General features: G+C 42.5%; 1 protein-coding gene across 3 annotated transcripts in view; it reads right to left on the bottom strand.

Moving 5' to 3' along the window:
* The window catches only part of PNPLA7 (patatin like phospholipase domain containing 7), a 126,677-nt gene that overhangs the window by 73,203 nt on the left and 33,497 nt on the right, over nucleotides 1-19,977 (bottom strand). For all 3 annotated transcript variants that reach the window (XM_064468892.1, XM_064468889.1, XM_064468891.1), the window contains exons 18-20: nucleotides 18,865-18,996; nucleotides 17,513-17,636; nucleotides 3,786-3,899 (exon numbers count right to left, since the gene is read on the bottom strand). In XM_064468892.1, coding sequence (XP_064324962.1) covers nucleotides 3,786-3,899; nucleotides 17,513-17,636; nucleotides 18,865-18,996 — 370 coding nt within the window. The remainder of the gene's footprint in view (nucleotides 1-3,785; nucleotides 3,900-17,512; nucleotides 17,637-18,864; nucleotides 18,997-19,977) is intronic.

Below are 19,977 nucleotides of genomic sequence, written 5' to 3' on the forward strand. Positions count from 1 at the left end.
AACTCCTGAAGGTGCCCAACGTGGCCGAGCCAACCCCTTCCCTGGGGAGATTATTCCAACGGTGACTGTCCTCACTGTGAAAAATTTCCCTCTCGTGTCCAATGGGAATCTCCCCAAGAGCAACTTGTGTCCATCCCCCTTGTCCTCTCCATGGGACTCCGTGGAAAAAGGGAGTCTCCATCTCCTTTGTAGCTGCCCCTTAAGTACTGGTACGTGGTGATGAGATCCCCTCTGAGCCTCCTTTTCTCAAGGCTGAACAAACCCAGCTCTCCCAGCCCATCCTCGTATGGCAGCTTCCCAGTCCTTGGATCATCTTGGTGGCCCTTCTCTGGACCCCTTCCAGCCTGGCCACATCCTTTTTGTAGAGTGGGGACCAGAACTGCACACGGGACTCCAGGTGTAGCCTGACCAGTGCTTTGTACTTTCTTACAATCCATTCCATGACTGATAAGAAGCAGGCAGGATGAAGTCCCCCCCCACCTCCTAGAATTAAGGGGTTCTTCACCCTTGGCAGGGAAGAGTAAGTAAGGCTCAAGGGCAACTACTTGAAAGGGTAATTCAACCTCAGGAACTGCCCAGCTCTTGGCTGTTCAGATACACACGATTTAGGCTCTGTGGAAGCTGCCACGAGGAACACCAAAATAAAAGCAAGCCTCCCTGGTGTGGGGTTCCTCTGAACCAAGAGAACGTATCACCTGACTCAGGGGACAAGCACCAGTGTTTCATCACTATTCCACCAAGTGAGACTCAGTTAACTTCACCTTACCAGTCAGTAGGATGGAGGTGGAGTTGTGGTTTGTTGTTTTTTTCCTAAAAGATGGTTTTCTGATTTGCAGAGGCCTAAGAGGGACATCCTCCACAGCACTGCTGAATCACAAGCCAGCTCCTGCTACCTAGTCAATTATTTCAAAACTTGCACCTGCTATCCCTTCATTACTTTATTACTTCTGGTTGGATGGGGAAAGCATCGTTATAAATCCTGCCCATAAATCATTCTACTAAAATAACAGGAGAGAAAATAGGACAGAGGAAACTCATTTGGCCCATCCCTCTGCGCAGCACTGAGCATCACCTCAAACATCATTTTTTAAGGGGTCATAAAACCAAGTAACAACCTTTTAGCCTTTCTAGGGAGTAGAACCAGCTTGTTCTTAATATTCAACTGCTGCAATTTCAGTACACTACCATTTGCTCTGTTCCAATACGGCGAGTAGCTTATGCTTTTTCTATCAGAAGAGAACGTCATACATTTCAAAATAGCTACCATGTCTTCCCTTAACCTTTCACAGTCTTTTTGCCTTTATAGGTTAATATTTTAAGCACCAGTCAGCCATCTTTTTGTCCTCCAGGCTCTCTTCATTTGGTTTGCCTCCTCCTTCAAATGTTCTGCCACAGCCTGGTACTGAAGCTTTTCCATTACCACGAAGAACGCAAGGGTTTCTTCACTCCAAAAGGCACTCTGTTAACATAATTGGGTTTTTTGCAACTGCATGACATTGTTCAGGCATGGTCAATTTTTGATCCTCTAATGTCTTGATTCTTATGCTAAGAAATGTCTACCCAGACCCTTTTCTCTGTAGGCAATTCATTAGTTTCCAGCTCAGAAATTTCTCTCCAGTAGACTCCTTTAACTTTAAAGTTGACTTTGTACTTTCAGCTTGACTTCAGACTTTCTACCCTATTGTTTTTCTCCATCACTTTGATTCCCTCTCACTTCTGTCCTTCCTCTCTTACCTGATGGACATTAATAGACAAGAAGAGAAGATACAAGAACTTTGAGATCATATAGAAAAATGTTTTATCTTGGGCTCTTAAGACAGTCTGAAGGCATTAGCTGCATAAATCACCTAAAGTCTATCTTAACACTCTTCTTTCTAATACTTGTTCTAAAATATTCCAATAGAAAAAAACATAAGCTCTCACAGTTCTGGTACCAGTTTAACAACTATTTAGAATTTGGAGATCTCAAAAAGCAGCAATAATGTGTTATTCTAACAACTTCTTTTGCAACACATTTCCTTGAAAGATCTATTTTAGCATTTTGTTTCATTGCAACTCATTAGCCAAACTACACGTGAGTCTAGAGAAAACTAATTCCATATTCAAAAAGGGCAGGAATCTGAGGCTGATGGACTGCACTCTTTAGACATGGGAAGACATTTGAATTCTATTACAAATAAATGTTTTGAGTTATACTATAAATGTAACACTCAAGCTCAACTTTAACTGCAAAGCAAAAATAATCCTTGCTCCACAGAGAGCACTCTTTAGGGGAGAATAATTCTGGCAACTGATAAAATAGGAAAAGGGAAGAGAGAAAAGAGACACCAAAATAAACTCTTGCCCCAGACAAAAAGGCAGAATTAAACAGCCTTCGTGCAGATCAGCATTCAAGGCATTACTAAACATTACACGTTCAGTGCTTACTAGTAATTTACAGTTTAAACGTTTACTAGTAACATTTAAAATCATCCACTGTGTAAGGAGAAAGGTAGTTTTAAATTCCACGCGGCTCCTTTCCTCGCTTCCTGTTCAGTCACAAGGACAGCGGCATTTGAAAGGGCAACGCAAGGCAGGACGCCGCGCTGCCGTCACCCTGTTCATGGCTAGGTGTGTACAGGTGTACGTTGCCACCAGCTCATAAATCTGGGCAGGAAATCTGTTCCATTCAATCAAGAGCAGCAGAACCAGAGGACTATTCAAGAGAGATGCAGAGAACAGGAGTGCCTCAGCAGCCCACAACAGAAGTTCAGAAACACTTAAGCAAAAATAATGCTTACAGGGAAACCTGGAAGGTTATTTTTCATTGATATAACTCTGAACACTTACTGCAATGATGAAATATTCCTAGCAATAATACAGAAAAAAACTCCACAGTTTTTGTACATGAGAATGCATGAATACAGGCTTTATATTATCCAGTTTTAAACAAAAATTATAAAAACATTATTGTGGGCCCTACGAACACAAAAGAATACAAGTATTTTTATTAGATTTATTACTTTTGCAGTTTTCTTTTTTTAAAGAAATCTGGTAAAATAAGTACATGTCTTAAAGACAGCAAAAAGAAAAATCAGAAATAGTTTGAAGTAACAGCATTAAAGAATTGCCTTTAAGGCCAGTGCAATGATTTAGTGCTTAGTATAATGCCCCTGATGCACTTAGGGACAGAAGAATTAAATTTCAAGTCCGTCAGTCTCCAGATTAGCAGGAGAGAGGCATAATGTCAAGTGAATTAAAGAAGATGGATGAGTTGATGGATTCAAAGGGAGCAATCACAGTCTTCAGGAAACACACAGATCTGCCAGTTGCAGAATGAGGACTGACAGCCTAAAATGCAAGGAAGAGGAAAACCAACCCCCAAATATCAACGCTCTGGAAATAAAGGGACCTATAACCAAGTGCCGACTTTGAGTCCCAGGGAGCAAGAAAAATGCATAACAACATTTTAAAGTTATTTTAGAAGTCAAACTTTCATTTACTATCAATAGCACTCAATGATTTCCACTTTGCAATTAGCAAATGTTTTTCCACTTTCCTGCATTTAGCACGAACTTCTTCCAGATACACAAAACAGCCCTGCAATAAAACATGCTAACACTGATTAGAAGATAAAGAGAAGCTGGTGAAAGCCTGGTATAGATCAGATCAGGCAGGCAAAGAGAACAAAATGTTTTCTCAGCATGCATCAATCATACAAAAAACCCAGAGGACTTGGTGCTAGCGGAGTTTTAGCTCCTCAGACATCTTTTGAGGTAGACAGAAAAGACTTCTAATTTTCTCACCTGGGGGAATTTGCGTTTGATAGATGTCAGCGCTCCCTCTGGGAGTTTGGCAAGTTCTGAATCTCTGACTGCGTGTACCGTTGTGGCTCTAGGTTGATGGGTTAATGCCTCCACCTGAAAAGGTACATAGCCAAAACATTAAAGATAATTCACAACAGGTTGCAGAAATCAAACGTCCGGATGAAGAAACTGATCAGCTCCCAAGAAGCGGACTGTCATACTTGTTCTCACACATTCTCACACAGGGCACTTACAGGGGGAGCTCAGCGAAGGCACATCCATCCGCAACAAGTATTAGCATCTATTTAATCCACGTCCCTCAGGCGCCCGCTCTGCTACGGGACAGTCACAGTTTTTCACAGAACTAGAACCCACAGCACCAGACAGAGCATTGCAAGAGAAAGTTTTGTTTGCGCTTTTGCAAGCTCACACACACCGTGCGCCTCCAGAGCGAGGACAAGAACCCCTTTTAACGCCTGCCAGACCAACGGCCAGAGGCACGCAATGAACCCGCCATCACGACGCTGACAGCTTTCAAGCCACCACTCCCAGCTGCGAGGAGGGAAAGCCCCGCTTCTCTCCTCAGTGCCACCCTGAAATACTTCCATTTTACTTTCAGAAGCTGAATGCTGACAACCTTGAAATTAGCAAGGCTTCCTGAGAATTAAGGAAGGGATGAGGAGCAAATTGTCAAGTTTTGGCCAGAAGTGAGCTTTGCGTTGTCAGGTTTTCACGGGGTTTTTTGTTGTTGGGATTTTTTTGTTTGTTTTTTTTGGGGGTGGGGTTTTTTTGGGGGGTGGGGTGGTGGGTTTCTTTGTTTTGGGGGTTGTCTTTTCAGAGTTTTTGTTTTATTTCTTGTTTGTTTGTTTGTTTGTTGTTTTTTTAACATATATACGTGCATCTCTGCTATGTAAACAGAAGAATGTGTGACAGTACACCCCTACCTGAATAGCACCCAATTATTTCACTTAGAAACATTGATTTTATTGAGAGTAGAAGTTTAAAGAAGAAAATGATTACGCAATGAAAATTAATACGGAGATATTCTCCTTTACAGAGAGAACCTGACACAATATAAACAAAACCGGGTTCTAAAAGCCTGCTCTGCAAAATGCAGCTGTTCCCTGAATCCCCAACTGCACCATCTGCGGAGCCCCGGAGCTGCCACCAGCTCTCGCTTTGTTTTGAAATGCAGAAATCTAATTCCCTGGTGAAATATCTTCACATGCTTAATGAGATAGCCTGCTAGGCGAGATGGCATCATTTCGAGCTCAAGCGTGAGCTACAACGTTTAATTGCTTAGAAACAGCCTGGTGCTCAGTTTTGCAAGTTTTATCAACAGGCGATGTTTACGGGGTTTAAAATCCATAGGCCCAGTCGTTTCGTAAAAAATGGTTGTCACTGTAGTAGCTGTAATTACTAAGGTTAAAACGCAAACCAAAAATTCTTCACTCTAACTGCAATTTATGGACACTTAGAATAAAAATGAACATCACTTTTCATTTTAAGTTTTCCAGTAGAAAAATGAAATTAAATAAAATCAGCTTATAATTGTTCGGTTTGTTTTGAGGCTGGGGGGTTTGATGAGGTTTTTTGTATGTTTTTTTTGTTTTGTTTGGGGGTTGTTTGGGTTTTTTTTCAGATTTAGTTCCAAAGCTTATCTTTACAGCAAATTCCAACACAAGCAATGTTTTTATCATAGAAGCAGGGGCTCAGACACACAAAAAGTTAAGGCCGTGTATGTAACGCCCCGTACAACGGCTGAGCTGTGCCAGGCGCCCAAGCGTGTACTTCTGCCCACAGTACAAGAAAATTCATTTAAAACACGCAGCTCCATGACCCCACTTCCAACAAGAGTGCGCTCTTGGAAGACTATATGTGCACAAAACGGACAATTCAGACAGCCGGAACATCTAGATCTCAAAAACTTGCAATTAGTCCAGAAAGCTAAGATCAGCCTGCTAATATTAACTCTAGCCAGCACAGAAGAGTTTAACTGACATCAATTGCTACACATGAAAAATTGCACAAGTAAGTTTAAAGTAACTACGTTTGCAAGCCCTAGCCTTTGGTTTTGTTCAGATGCCAGGGATGTTTTGTTATGCAATCGCATTTTAAATTGATTCTATAAAAGGTCATGCCATCTTTGTACACATATTTACAGAGAACCAAGTCCCCTTTAGGCTCCCCAAATGATGTATATCATCTTCTGGTTTATCCCTCTCCTGTTACCAGCTTTTTATCACAGTTTTTGGCTCTGGGATTAAGCTTCCTTATCCTGAAAGCAGGTTAAGAGTTTCAAATGTTAAAATAAAACCTTACCTCTCAGCCAGTCATCACCTGACTGAGTTTAATTTGTAAAAAGAACAAAAACACTCAAACCGTCTAAAATCCTTTTCCACTCTTTTTGTGGTATATGAGTGCATAAAATTAACCGTGCTCCAAAGGGCTCACAAGTCTTTCAGAAAAGATGAGATTTGTAAAAAAGGGAAATAAACGTTAACTTTAAAACAAAGCCTCAGGGATTTTTTTCCTCCAAATTGTGACTTTGTCTTTTTGAATTAATCCGAACCTCGTCCCTAAGCAGGTCAGAGGGGAGACGGAGCCTTTTTCAAACCTCCTTTACAAGGAGCCATTCCAATCTCCGGAGCAAGTAGCATTTGCAACAGTACCAGTGTTATGGACCCCCGCAACTGGAGGGAGTTTGTTGAACGTAATTCCCTGCTGATTACAGAAATTGGATCTTGTACCACTCCTACACACAGGTACTGCAAGTGTTGCCATTAGCTTTGATATTTTCAAGCAAATACACCCTGTCATTCTAGCATGGAAGACATCCTGGTCCCAGATACTGTCCACCAAGAAATTCAAATTTTGCGTTCCCCTTGGATATCATCATCTCGGTTCCCAATCCCTATTTTTATCAGTTATCCCAAACTAGTCATGAAAAACTTCCTCTTCACTGGAAGCAAGAGGGATCTTATTCAACATTTGGACCGTCTATAGGATCATTCTCAATCTTCACTACATTCTCACCTCTCCCCTCTTTACACCGTGTGGTTGGTTATAAAGCCTTCTTTGCACTAGTTTTAGATTTTCTGCACATGGGACTCTGCCAAGTCAAATAGGTGTTTGGCAATTTTCACCTTTTTTAGAGATTAAAAATATATTCTAATATTGAGTCATAGTTCTCCCCTGTAAATGATACTTTTCTTCTTTGTATTTATTCTTAATAAGCCATTTGAGATGTCATCTAGTCAGAGTTTTTTCTTCTTGCTTAGAAAAAAAGAAGTTTCATGCAACATGAGTACTTAAAATCCTTTCAGTCTTAAGCCATGTTCAAATCCTTGGGTTCCTCTGTCCAGTGAACCTTTTAAACAAGTTTTCTTATTTTTCCAGGTTTGGAAAAATAAACAATACTTGGAGATCTAGCATGAACTTTAACATGAATATAAAGCACCTGTGATCAGAATATCAGTCCCATTAAGACTATTTCCTTGGTCACAGAAAAGAAACGTAACATACTGGTCACCCACCGTGGCTGCAGCCAACAACACAAAGACCCCTCCGAGATAACACTAATAAACAAATGTTTCAAGAAACAGTATTATTATTACTATTATTATTATTATCTTCCAAATCTTATTCAACCTGATGGGGGGGGCATATATTTTTATATTTGTATGTATAATCACCCAATGGGCTCTTCTGAGCTCCTTCCCAGACTACCATTATCATCATTTACCCATGGCAGCAGTGACACAGCTACAACATTTGCTCCAGTGCAAGACAGAAGCAGTGGACTCTCTCCCAGTCCTTTTCAAATTCAAGTCAACATGATATATTTCACTTGAGGCAACAGTACATCTCTGGTTCTTCTCCCATAACATGCATTCCTTCTCCTTAGTAACAAGCCTCTGAACAAGTTCTGCCTCGCTGCCCATTTCTGGTCTTCTCTTTCAATTATTAATTCACCCATATACCATCCTTGCTCTTCCTCTCTCTTTCAAACAATCCCGTTTTCCTGGAGCTCACTGAAGGCTTGAGCCCATCACCTCTTCTGCTCTATCTGGACTGGCTATTCTCTTTGCCATCTTATTATCTAGTGTCGTTTGCTTTTCCCTCATGTTGTAAACTCAGCAAACCTACATTACAGTGCTATTTCCACTTTCAAACCCGTTTCCCTCTGAAATCTAACTGCTATACCTTATTTCAGCAGTCATGCAAAAACGCTAAACGTTGTGCTCACTGCTCACCTGTCTCAGAGGTCTGCCCCTTGGCTCCTCGGTCACAGCAAGCATCAACACCTCCTCTCTACCTCCATCACACCCTCAGGCATCTGCCCATCCGCCATTGCCTCTACTTCCAGCTCCTCCAAGAGCTGCATGAAGCAGCGCCTCGAATGCTATTAATAATTTGCATCAAGGAGCACAAATCAATTCTGTTATATGCTCTGGGGTTCTTGTAATTGATCATGAATCTTACCACAGGCGATGATCCCTCCTGCACCATTGCGGTTCTGTTGTTCCTGACATTAACAAAAAGATAAAAAGAAAAAAACCTATAAATAGACCTATGCTCTTTTTACTGTTTCGGTTAACTCTGACAGCTAGGTTTCTCATACCTTCTCCCACTTTACTATTAAATAGTGACAAAAACACGTATGATGTGTCCATAGCCTACAATGCACGTGATTCACAATCCCAGCTTACCCATCTTCACAAAGAAAAAGTGTTATTGTAAATCTTTTAAGAGGAGGGGAAAAAGCAATTTATGTTCTCATCACCTCTTTTGACTTCATTTGCAACAGTCACCCCTGACAGTCCTTCTTACAGCTTTCCAAATTACAGTCAGAAAGTAAAAACTAGCAAGTGTCATCTCCTGCAAGTTCGTCTAATTACTCCGAACTCCTTTTTGAGCAACATCCAACGAATCACTTTGAATATTTGCCCAAGGGTGTGCATAGCCCCAGCGCAATAAGCACAGCTGTTCTCACGCCTAGCCTTAAGCATCTCTGAGACTTCATGGAGGACTTGACCAAAAGTGGGGCTGGTTTAGGTTAGTCTATTCACTGGCAATAAAACATCGCTTCTGCATGCAAGCTCAGCCTCACTTTAACAAATTATTGGGTGACTTTTCTAATAGTCAGCTAACAGTAAAATGCAAATAACTTCAAAATACAGTTTCTTGTGTAGATTAGTTCTTTCCAAGTGAGTTTTCAAGTCTGCCCAGTGCAACAGTACATAGGTCCAGTCTGGATTAGTGCCAAGTCAACAGGATCGTGCCGTGCGTATAGTCAGCGGTCCATTCTCCCTGACCTGCAGCCACTGGCACATTTATATGCCCTTGTGGCTCTTCCTGTGCTTTCCCTTCCCATCTGCATTTATATTCATATTCTGCTGCTTTCAGTTTCTCTTCCTTCATAGCTAGTATTCCACCCTAGAATTTTTTATTCTCTCATACTTTGTATTTCCTTGTCTCATATAATCTTTTCCTTGCTATCAGCTCACAAAAAGCAGTAATCTTTCCACATCAAGGGTGCCCTGCGTTTTGGCCCTTGCACTGCCAGCCCCTGGACACGAAGCAGCAGGAGGAAGCAGCAGCCACAGAAACGCAAGCATCAGTTATAAGGAGACCCTGGGAAGCAGCCTAGCACCCCAAAGAATATTAAATTATGTAGCTTAAACTCTTCATCTTCCAAATCCTCATTCATGAAAGCCATAACCGCCACCTGTCAATAAGCCTGGTATTTGCAGGCTCAAGTTTTCATGTTCCCACAAGATGCTTTGGCAAGACCCTGCAGCCCATGAACACGCACCCTCTCACAAAAGAGCGTGCAGGGAGATCCGCCAGGGCACATCCAGCCACGCTGCAATGAAAGCAGTGTCATGTCTAACAAAAAGTGAGAACTCTGATAACAATCCAAATAGCAAAAATGCATTTTCTTCTCTTCAGCACAGGCATGGTTTCCAGCAGCATCAGAGGGGGCACAGACTACCCTGAGCAGGGGCGCAGCAATTCAGACCGAAGCTTCCCAGCACGACTGTGGTGCCGCTGCCGGTGCACACACCCTGCTCAGACCCCCCAGCTCCCCGCGGAAAAGACAAAGGGCTCAGAGGTCTGTCTGCCAAAACTGCCTCCTTGCTCTCTCCTTACACAACGTCCACCCCAAACCGTGCCAGGCACTATGCGAAACCAACAGCTCACCCAAAGGCACTGGGGAAGGACCATCACATGACAGCGGGGAGCACAAGGGCCAGGGATGAAATATGCTGTGCAAGAAAGTGTAGATGCACCCATGGAGGCATAAGAAGAAGAAATATCAACACTGACATCTGCTGATAGTTTAGGAGGCTCAAGGAAAGGGATAGGCAACAAGTCAGGTGCACAGGTAGCAGGTAGCACACCCGTACCTCAGTCGCCAGCACTAACACTGGAACAGTACAGGCTTGAACCAGACACGCGTGTGGATTTTCACAGCGGTGTTTTTGCTAGACAAGGACAGGAGGTGATGCTGCTGCAACTGAAGACAGCAGTGTAACACAATGTCACAGGAAGGGCAACCAAACACTACATGGAACAATTTTGGTTCTGGTTTGAACAAGCTGCATTCAGACCCTTCTTCAGCTCGCCTGCACCTGAAGCAGCAGAGGATGCTAATCTCAAAGGTGCTGCCTCCAGCCATCAGTTCAGAAGGGTCTGAAACATTAACTTGTTTGTATCAGAGACGGACAAAGGAGGAGACACTGCTGGAAGCAATGAATGAGTGGGAAGAGCAACCAGACAAGCTGCAAATCAATGCTATTTGTGGGAGCAGTGCCAGCGGATGAATGCAGTACACCATGTACTCTTGAAAGTTATTCTAACCACCACCTTCTGCAATATTTCGTGTGCCAAGTTAACCCCATGACTGAGGACATCCAGCACTTCTGCTGTGCAGAAGGAAAAATCCAGACCTCCCTCTCTCATTTTTATACATATATACACATAGCTATATATAAAAGACTTACATACGTATACACACACTCATACATGCAAGTCTTACTTTGCATATGCAGATGCGTATGTGTAAGTGTGTATATACAAAGTATATGTAAAAATTAAACAAGACTGAGCTTGCTACCATTTGTAATTAAGGCAGTGGGAGTCACGCTACAGGTTCTTCTGAAAGGACTGTGCCTGCATTTTGTGGCAGTGCAATGACAGTCCTGTTGCAGCAGTGAACGTCATTAAGGGACAGAAAAGGGAAAGATTATAGCTGGGGAAGGGAACTGATAACAGTCCTACCTACTGTATTTAAGTTTATCTCCTTATATACATGTGGCTACAGAAAAGACAGGAAGTCGCATGCACGTTTTGCTCCCCTAATCCAACATTACAGTCAAAACACCACCAAAAAACATACCAAAAGCTATCTGAAGGACACACAACAAATCCATCAATTTTCTCCAGCTTGTTTGAAGAGTGTCTGCGAGTGCAACGCCACTTACAGGCATGCCGCGTGCTCCCCGTACGGTGAAATTATACCTGAATTTCAACAGTGGAAGAAGAGATAATAGAACGTGGTGACCTGCTCGAATACTTTCCAACAAGGGAGAGATCTGATTGCCTTCCACTCAGCTTCCACCACAAGAACACCAAACCTGGCTGGAACTTTAGCAATACCCTTTCCACATCCTTCACTGTGACTCTTCCCCCCATAAATACTTTGTCGCCTCTGCTGGACTCTGCTTCCCACTACTCGCCAGCCTCCAAGCATTTTCATGATGAAAAGGATCGCGCCTCTCTCTCTCACTCAGTGACTCTTACCTAACGATGCTTGCCGAAAAGAGAAGTTCTAATCAACAACAACAACAAAATCTCTTTTGCTAACAACTTACTTGTGCATTTTGCAAAGGTTGAAGGGGATGCAGTATTCGCCAGCCTAGTGCAACGCAGCGTTTCTCAAAACGGAAGGCAGAAAGGAGCAGAAGGCAAGGGGAGTGCAAGACTGTCCTGAAGGCTGATCAGAAGTTGTATCAAGAGTTAGTTGATAGCTGCACACTAGCAATGATATTATCACAAGGGAGTTCAGCTGGAAGCAGGAGGGAGACACAAAGTAGCTTAAGGAATGACAGTTTGATGTATTAAATCACCTATCTGAAACCCAGTAGGATACAACTTCTATCACTATCTGTCATCAAAGATCTTAATAGTCTCTAAAAAGAATTTGGCTAAGGAGATAAAGCTCTCTGCAGTTTTATCCCCAGCAGCTACAAAGCCAAATGACTTACCCACATACCATTAATGCCAGATAATTTAACACCAGATCCTGTCAAAACTGGGCCTGTGGTTTTCTCAGCCGGCGAGAAAACTGTGAACTCTAAACTGTACCACAACAATTTTCAGTTGTGAATGGTCTCTTACCTCCATCAGCTGTTAGAACTTGAGGCAAAGAAGGATAAAAATTAAACTGTTGTGGATAAAAGAATACGTTGCTGTAGAAAAATACAGTACTCAGCAGCTCACCCCGTAAGCGAAGACACTCCTCAGAAACCAAGGTTCAGATGGCTCAGAGAGATACTTCAGTTCAGCCAAGAGCGCCCTCAAGATGGGTTTGGACATCAGGACATCGAGCTGCTAATTTCAGTCTGACACTAATTCAGCTGCACAAATGTGAACTCATTTCCCAGAGCTTCCTCTGTCTCACTTCGCTGCTGGTAAATACTGGGGGGTTTGTTGTTGTGTGGTTTGTGTTTTGTTTCGGTTTTGTTTGTTTCTTTGGGGTTTTTGTTTGTCTGGTTTTGAGTTTTGGTTTAGGTTTGTTGGTTTGGTTTTTTTTTTAAATACAACTTCACACCTAAGATGCTTCTAGGCAAATAATAGTTTTTAGTAATGTATTACCAAGACAGACAGTGGAAGAGATGGAGAGAGAACACCTCCTTTCAGAAATACGTCTTCCAGCTCAGCTCTTGGACCTCATCCGCCTCCAATTTCCACAGATACGGGTGTGCACAGAGAGTGCCTGAGGCGCCACTAACCTGAATTAACCCGAAATCTCGTTTTTTAGTCACTTAAAGCTTTAGAAACAGAAGAATTCAGTCTGAAAAAAAATACATGTAACTAATCAGCAAAACACATCCACAACTTAAAAATGACAAAGCAAACCAGCCTTAACAGAGTAGGACTGGCCCAGTTTTAGCCCTGCTGTCAGGGTACAATGTCAAAGACAGCCGCATATAACAACATTAATACTGACAAAGACAAGTACCCCTGACAAGCGTAATCCCGATACTGGTGTGTTTCCTTTGAGGATTACTCATCAATTAAAGCTTTCTAACAGCATTACACCTCAAGAGGACAATGCTCCAAATCCCTAGGGAAATCATAAGCCATCTACACATTCTTCTTGGTTTTCAACTTTTTAAGGGAGGAAAAAAGCCACGCACGTTTAACTGTATTAATGAGATGAACAACTTAACATCTAAAAACCTTAAAAAAGACATTATCTCTAGAATGTAAAGCATTATTTCTTCCACAGCAGAACTAGTATGCCGCAACACCGGCAGATGAGGCTTCTTTTTCTGCAATTTATCACTCATGCTGCCCTGCATTAAAAAAAACGCATTAATGCACAAATGCCTTTCTGCATTTGTTTTGCTATTTTGCTACCCAAAACCAGCTGGGTCTAATCCTACTAACAAGAAGGGGCATTCTGGTTGTTAAAACGAAGCAGAAAGGGCCTTGAACTAACCAAACATTGCTGCAACCTTCCCACTTTTTGAAAGCCGACTGGTTTGCTGGTAAGCAGACAACGGTTTACAACACAGATGGCTACCAATAAGTCTAGCTATAAACTATGTAAGAGCCCAGCTTTTAAAAATACTCGAAGTTCAACAGCTGTCACCGAGGCCCCTGAGAACTGCCTGGCATTTAGTCATCTTACCAACACTGCAGTCATTCTTCAGCAATCCAATTAAGACAAAGTGTAGACTTGCATAAAAAGCTAATTACATGGAAGGTTCTATCACATCTAGATATTTGAAGGGAGCAGGCAGTATACAAATAACTTTTATTCAACAGGAGATTATTCTGCAAGATAGCTCTGTTGGTTTCTTCCCTTCTCCTCACCCACGAGTGTCCTTCCAACAACACAAAAAGCAAAGAACACCCATCTCAACAGGCGCTTGGAGCTGTGATCCTGTGACCCATCTGGAATAAGCTAGTTTGCAGGTTGTAAAAAAGTACTGACTGACTGCCCCAGTCTCTGCAGCTCGTGACCACGCTAAATGTCAAAGCTTGGGCCAGTTTGCCTGATATCAACAGGCGTAACGAATTAATGAAAACGGATCCTCTTTCTCAGACAGCAATGTATTCATGAGATTAAGATAACAAGAGGAAAAACTACAATTTGCAGCAGTTAACCAAGATCAGAACTAAGCAGCTACATTATATAAAAAAAAAAAGACAGAGACAGGGCGACTAGTATAAGCATTTTAAACAAATAACTTAGTGAAGAGAAGCCCTTTGACTCTGTCAACACATGGTGGGATTTTCTGACTTCCTCTGGTGCCACCTGGGCATGGTAGAGTGACCCTGAGAGAGTTAGTTTGCATTTTACCCTTTAGTTCACATAGCAGTTTAATAAAATTAATATTTTAACATTTTTCCACAGGTGCATCTGTAGCAAACGGCACCAACAAATGAAAAGATTCCCCCCAAAGTGGGTCAAATCATAGTCTCTAGACAACAGGACTTCTGTCAGCTGTATTTCAAGTGGTCAACTGTACTTCAAATGGGAGGGCTTTATCTAACAAATTCATCATTGTCCTTTAAAAACTACCTGGAAGGCCTTCAATCAAGTTTTGACTTGATTTGACCAACTGGAGTTGCCCATCGATAGGGTCAGCAGCAGCAAGCAGCTGGCAACGCCCCTCTGAAAAGGCTCCCAGGGAGCAGGGATCGTCCTCCCCTGACATAACTACCCTTGTCAGCTCTGCAACTAACTACACAGGGAAGGCAGACTTCAGTTTCAAATCTGTTCTTCTCCCCCAAATTGACAGACCTCAGAAACAGATGCCATTGAGTCAGAATAAGGAACAAAACAGTTTGAGCCACAAGTTTAGCCTTGGGAACACACACACATGCTTGAAAAACTACCGTCTTGCCTGAAATCCTTCATTTTTTCAGTCCTTTTCTTCTGAAAGCAGAAAAGGCACATACTCATCTCTTACGCATATGACACATAGCATTTTAAAAGTTCTGAGATAAAGGCAATAAAGAAAAATTAAATGCAAGAATCTTGTAGTTAATTTATTAGTGCGCACAGTTCAGAATGACATGGGGGGGTCTTGGACGGGTTTCAGGGAGGAACATGCCATCAGTTGACCAAAATACCAATTACCGATACCAGCTACTAATTTCATTCCCTGCAAGCACCTAGAACCTCCAATTACGTTACTGTCAGGGGAAAAAAAACCAACCCTACAGCAGGCTTTTAAAGGTTTATAACAGATCCTGCAGAAGGGGATAAACAAATCTTTTTAAAAGGAAAAATGTCATTCTACTAATGCCCTCTGCAAAGAACGGCTACATTAATCTTGGCAATCTTTACAAATCCTCCCCCATGTTGTCGAAAGACAGCCAGAGCATGGAGATTCGTTCAACAAATGGCAGCATGAGTCAGTGGGCCTGAGAGCTGTGGGTAGGAAGGAGTAGATGACATCCACAGAGTCACAAAAGTCTTCTAATGATTCATGTCGTAACACAGATCCAGAAAAGTGACTTATGGTTTAGACATAAGCCATCCGTGCCTAGGGACTCACCAGCAAACGTGGCCCTGTTGCAGCAAACACATCCCAGTCCATCCACCGAATCAACCTCTCCTCACCGGATAAATGGTTGAGCCAGCACAAAATATTATGCCAAAACCAGCACTAGTGCTCATACAGGAGGTAGAGTTCAGGCTGTATGCTCCACTGTCACTCAAAACTGCTTTCAGAAAGCAGAACAGCTCGGCTGTTTTAACCTCGGAGCTCTGCAGAACTCCAGAAGCTTGACAGATCGCCACTGGTGAAAGAGAGCAGGGAAACAAGCTGGAAAATGCTTGTATGTGTCAAAACATGTAGGTGACAAACCCTTATCCACACACTAGAAGGCCTCATACCACCATGATTCGTCACAAAAGATCTGACCTTTTGCTCCTGTCCAACCATGTCATTTTACCTTTAATGAAATATCCCAAAGAGGTAGCCCAAAAGAGAAGAAACAAAGGAACAAGATTTGTGAGTGTGCCCAGCACACCCAATAATAGACCTGCCTCTCCAAATACAGTTGCAAGCCAACAAAAGCAGCACAGGTCTTGGGAAGATATCCTGAAATACTGTCCATGTGTAACAACAAAGACGGTGCAGTCACCAGTCCAGACCACCTTTGTCTTCTACTGGGAGTATCAGCAGAATTGTCTCGTACAGGCTACTACAGCCACTCCCGAGTGATATACAATTTATTTTCAAGTTACTGGTCAAATGGAAGTGAGCCGTGAACACGCATCAGAAAGGTCCAGAGACTCACCCTCCTTACAGGAAAACTTTTTAGTTCTCTCAAGGGAAACAACGGAGATGTCAGGTCAGTGCCCAGCCTCTCGGAGTACACGAGACCTCTGCCACGGACACTCTACAGCGCAGATGCCAGACTGTGACGCACCTGCCGTCAGAGGCAGCTGGGCTCACGTGCTGCCGATGCATTCCTGCTCCAGCGACAGTCAGTCCTCCATTACAGACACAGCCAGCGGCCAAGGGAAAGAGGCGCGGTAGCAGAGGAGAAGCTCTTACACCAGCGGGTAACGCTCAACTGCTGGATCGTGCCGCTTTCAAAAACACCACCTTCTGCAATCAGCAGAGTCTTGAAACCAGTCTCATACTCCTCCTTCCTCCTCCTCTTGATCTCTATAAACAAGAATTTCTTCCCATACTACTAATAGCAACTCTCATGTTTTCTTTACTCAGAGGTACGCTAATCCTGGCCATAAACGGATACACATTAAATGCTTAGTTTTCAGCTCAGAAAGCAGAAGAGGGCCTGAACAACGATCTTGGAACTTCAGAAACCTTCTAATTTTAAATATAAAACTCAAACAAGTCATGCGTATTTTATGAAGTAGGAATCCCACTTCAGGTGTTCAACTAGGTCTGAGAAACAAAAAATGAACATGGGAGAGAAATTAAACACGGATAAATACTACAGTTTTGAAATCAAAAGTTGCTTTAATACCTTTTAATAACCACACATTCCCTGACCAACCTGATGCAGCTTTGAAGTTGGTTCTGCTAACTCAGAGGGCATTGGACTAGACAGTTCCAGGGGCCCCAGCCAAATTCAGTCTTTGTATGATACTAAATTTATTTAAATCACTATTTAGTGCACATTCCTGCAATTCTCCCTAAACTATTCTAACAGGCTGCATTCCTCTCATTGTGAAAGAAAGTAACCCATCTCACAAAAGAGCATTGTGCAGGGCTTTTTGGTTTAGTTGTGACTTTTTTAAATCTCTCTTTTTAAGCCAAGTCTATATAATAATACATGAACGGGATTATTAAAGTTTCCAGGTAGAAGGGATTTTCCATCTTTCAGCTTGTGAAAGCCCTTACACTAAGATTAACAATCGATCAAGCAAGATTTTGTTTGTTTAGTGTGGAGTCAATACCAAATTCTCAGCTGAACAATTCATTTTTGAAACTGGCTCTTACCACTCCAATTAAGTCTCCTCGTCCATATTCACCCGTCAGGTGCTTTTTTCCATCATCCATCCGTATGACCGAGCGAAGTCGACCGTTCAACACAATGTACGTGCAGTCTGACTTGTCACCCTGCCTGCAGAAAGAATAATCAATAACGAGGATAAGTGAAGCACCTTTGCTCGGCAAATGCTTGTAGAGTCTTTTAAGAAGTTGATCACCTGGCTTAGAAGGCACAGGAACATTTAGCTGTTGGTTAAACATGTAAGAAGCAAACAAGAAACTGAACAGGCATCTGTTAAGAGGTAACTTGGACATATGCTAATGTTTAAACGTGCAGGCTTTGCACAACTGGTTAATGTCAGGTCTGGAAGCAGATGACCAGAACGCAAGTGGTCTCTCGGGGAGGCAACAGGCTCGTTACTGGTTACAGCAGGAGCTTGTTGTCGTTGCAAGGTCAATATGGATGGACAGAAAGATTCTGCAGGTCAAAGAGAAAAACCACCAAGTGGCCCAGGATTTGGACCCCTTTCGGTGCACACCTCTTAGTCTATCAGGAAGGTTTTGCTATACCGAGTCTGCACGACAAAGAGTGCTGTTTGGCATGCAGATTTCCAGCCTAACCTAGTACACGGATGAAATGCCATCCTTCTGGTAGAGGAGTTAAAACTAATGCAAGGAATTCTGAAAGATTTTAACAAGATATTGGCAATTATGACTGCTTTGATGCACAAAGTAATCCAACAATTCCATTAGCATTAGTGCTGCATGTATAGTTATAAAAATTAAAATTACAATTATACAGAACACATACTGAATTAGACCTTTATTCTTCCACCACTGCAGCAACTATATAATGGCTCAAATGTATCCTAGTATAAAAATCCATAAAACTAAGTTTTCCCAAGCATAATTTTTACCCCTTAAAGTGTAGCACCTATTTTCAATTTGCTGTTGAATAAGCCTGACTGAATTACCTTTGTTTTTTATTTCAGAAAGGCTGAAAAACTCCTTGAGCAACAGATGTTCATGCCCTTAACAATGCAGAAACTACCACCAGAACATACAACTGTCTATGTCTTAATTGATCATGTCACTTTAAAAGCTTTCCAAGACAACATAAAGGATGAGGAATAGTATGAAGGAATTTTAATAACACCTGGAGACAAGACACTGAAGCAGTGTTGATGGGTACTGAAGGAAGAAAATAATCTCAAAACAGGCAGAGAGATAAACCTGATGGAGCGGTTAATAAATTTAATCCAATGAGCTGCTTATTCTATATATCACTAAGGGAGCACAGCTCGTTAACTATGAAAAATTTAATATTCAACAGACAGCATACAATTTTGTCCACATCTCACCTGTAAACAGCTCGTCCAGCCTCAACCTCCATCCAATCCAGGGCAAAGTCAATTTGCCTAACAAACGGGGACATTCTCTTCACAACAGTGTGGGCCACACCGAGGACTACACTTGGCTGCTCCCGCATTATCCTATAAGGAAAAAAAAGTGTTATTCAAGCACTTCCCGCAAACAGGAATAGGTACACACAGGCACACAACACCCCAGCGCAGCTGTTGGCAACGCAACCGGGCAGTTATACAGGCACTGATTCAGAAGTTAGCACAAACCCACATACACACTCTGCTATCGCCACAACCACACTTCACCAGTGATAATCTGACAAAGTCTGGGACTGGCCAGCCTGCCAACCTAGCTGAAATTAAACGTCACTCAGGGCCGATGGTGTCCTAGTAGCAGTAGAACTACGCTAGTACGATGCTGGCTAGTCCTGCTGCCAGGCCCAATTCCCTTCTTTAAGTGAGCAGCGGGATGGATGGGCGCCGTGCTCACTCTTGTTTGTGAGCCGCCCTCCAAACCCCCGCCCAGGTACCTCGTAACTCAGGAAAATGTTCACACTGTCCAGAAGATTATCCCTTGCCGCCATTCCCCACCCCTGGGTCTCTCACATGTGCATGTGCTCACGGTTTCCCTTAGATTTTATTTCAGGTCAGAACTTCATTTTATGTGAAGTTTGATGCTCTTAAAAATAAGAGACCTGCTCTGTACTACACGTTCCCTCTTCCCTGTTGCAAAGACCGCAATGAACTGAAACATCTCCTAATAAAGCTTCTGATCTTCATGCTGAATCTTTTGAGTGATGCTTAAAGTCTTCAGTAGTAAAGACACCGTGTAATTCACTACTTTTCCAAAGTGAAAAAACTTTGGAAATGTTCTGCCGGTGATAACTGCAAACTCGACACTGACTGTGCAGCCCAAGGGAAATCGCTCTCACAGACACCTCATAACGGCTTGTGAATATCTTATTTCTCATTTTTCTTAGCCTAAAGATCACTGCATCCTGTTACCTTGTGAGTAAGCACTCAAATTCTTACTGAAACACTACTCCACAGGAGCGAACCGATCACGCACATCTCTAGGTGGTGTTCCTGTTCGGACAGCTTATCTTTTCT

This window comes from Phalacrocorax carbo, chromosome 18 (genome assembly GCF_963921805.1).
Source record: "Phalacrocorax carbo chromosome 18, bPhaCar2.1, whole genome shotgun sequence".
NCBI classification, from domain to species: Eukaryota; Metazoa; Chordata; class Aves; order Suliformes; family Phalacrocoracidae; genus Phalacrocorax; species Phalacrocorax carbo.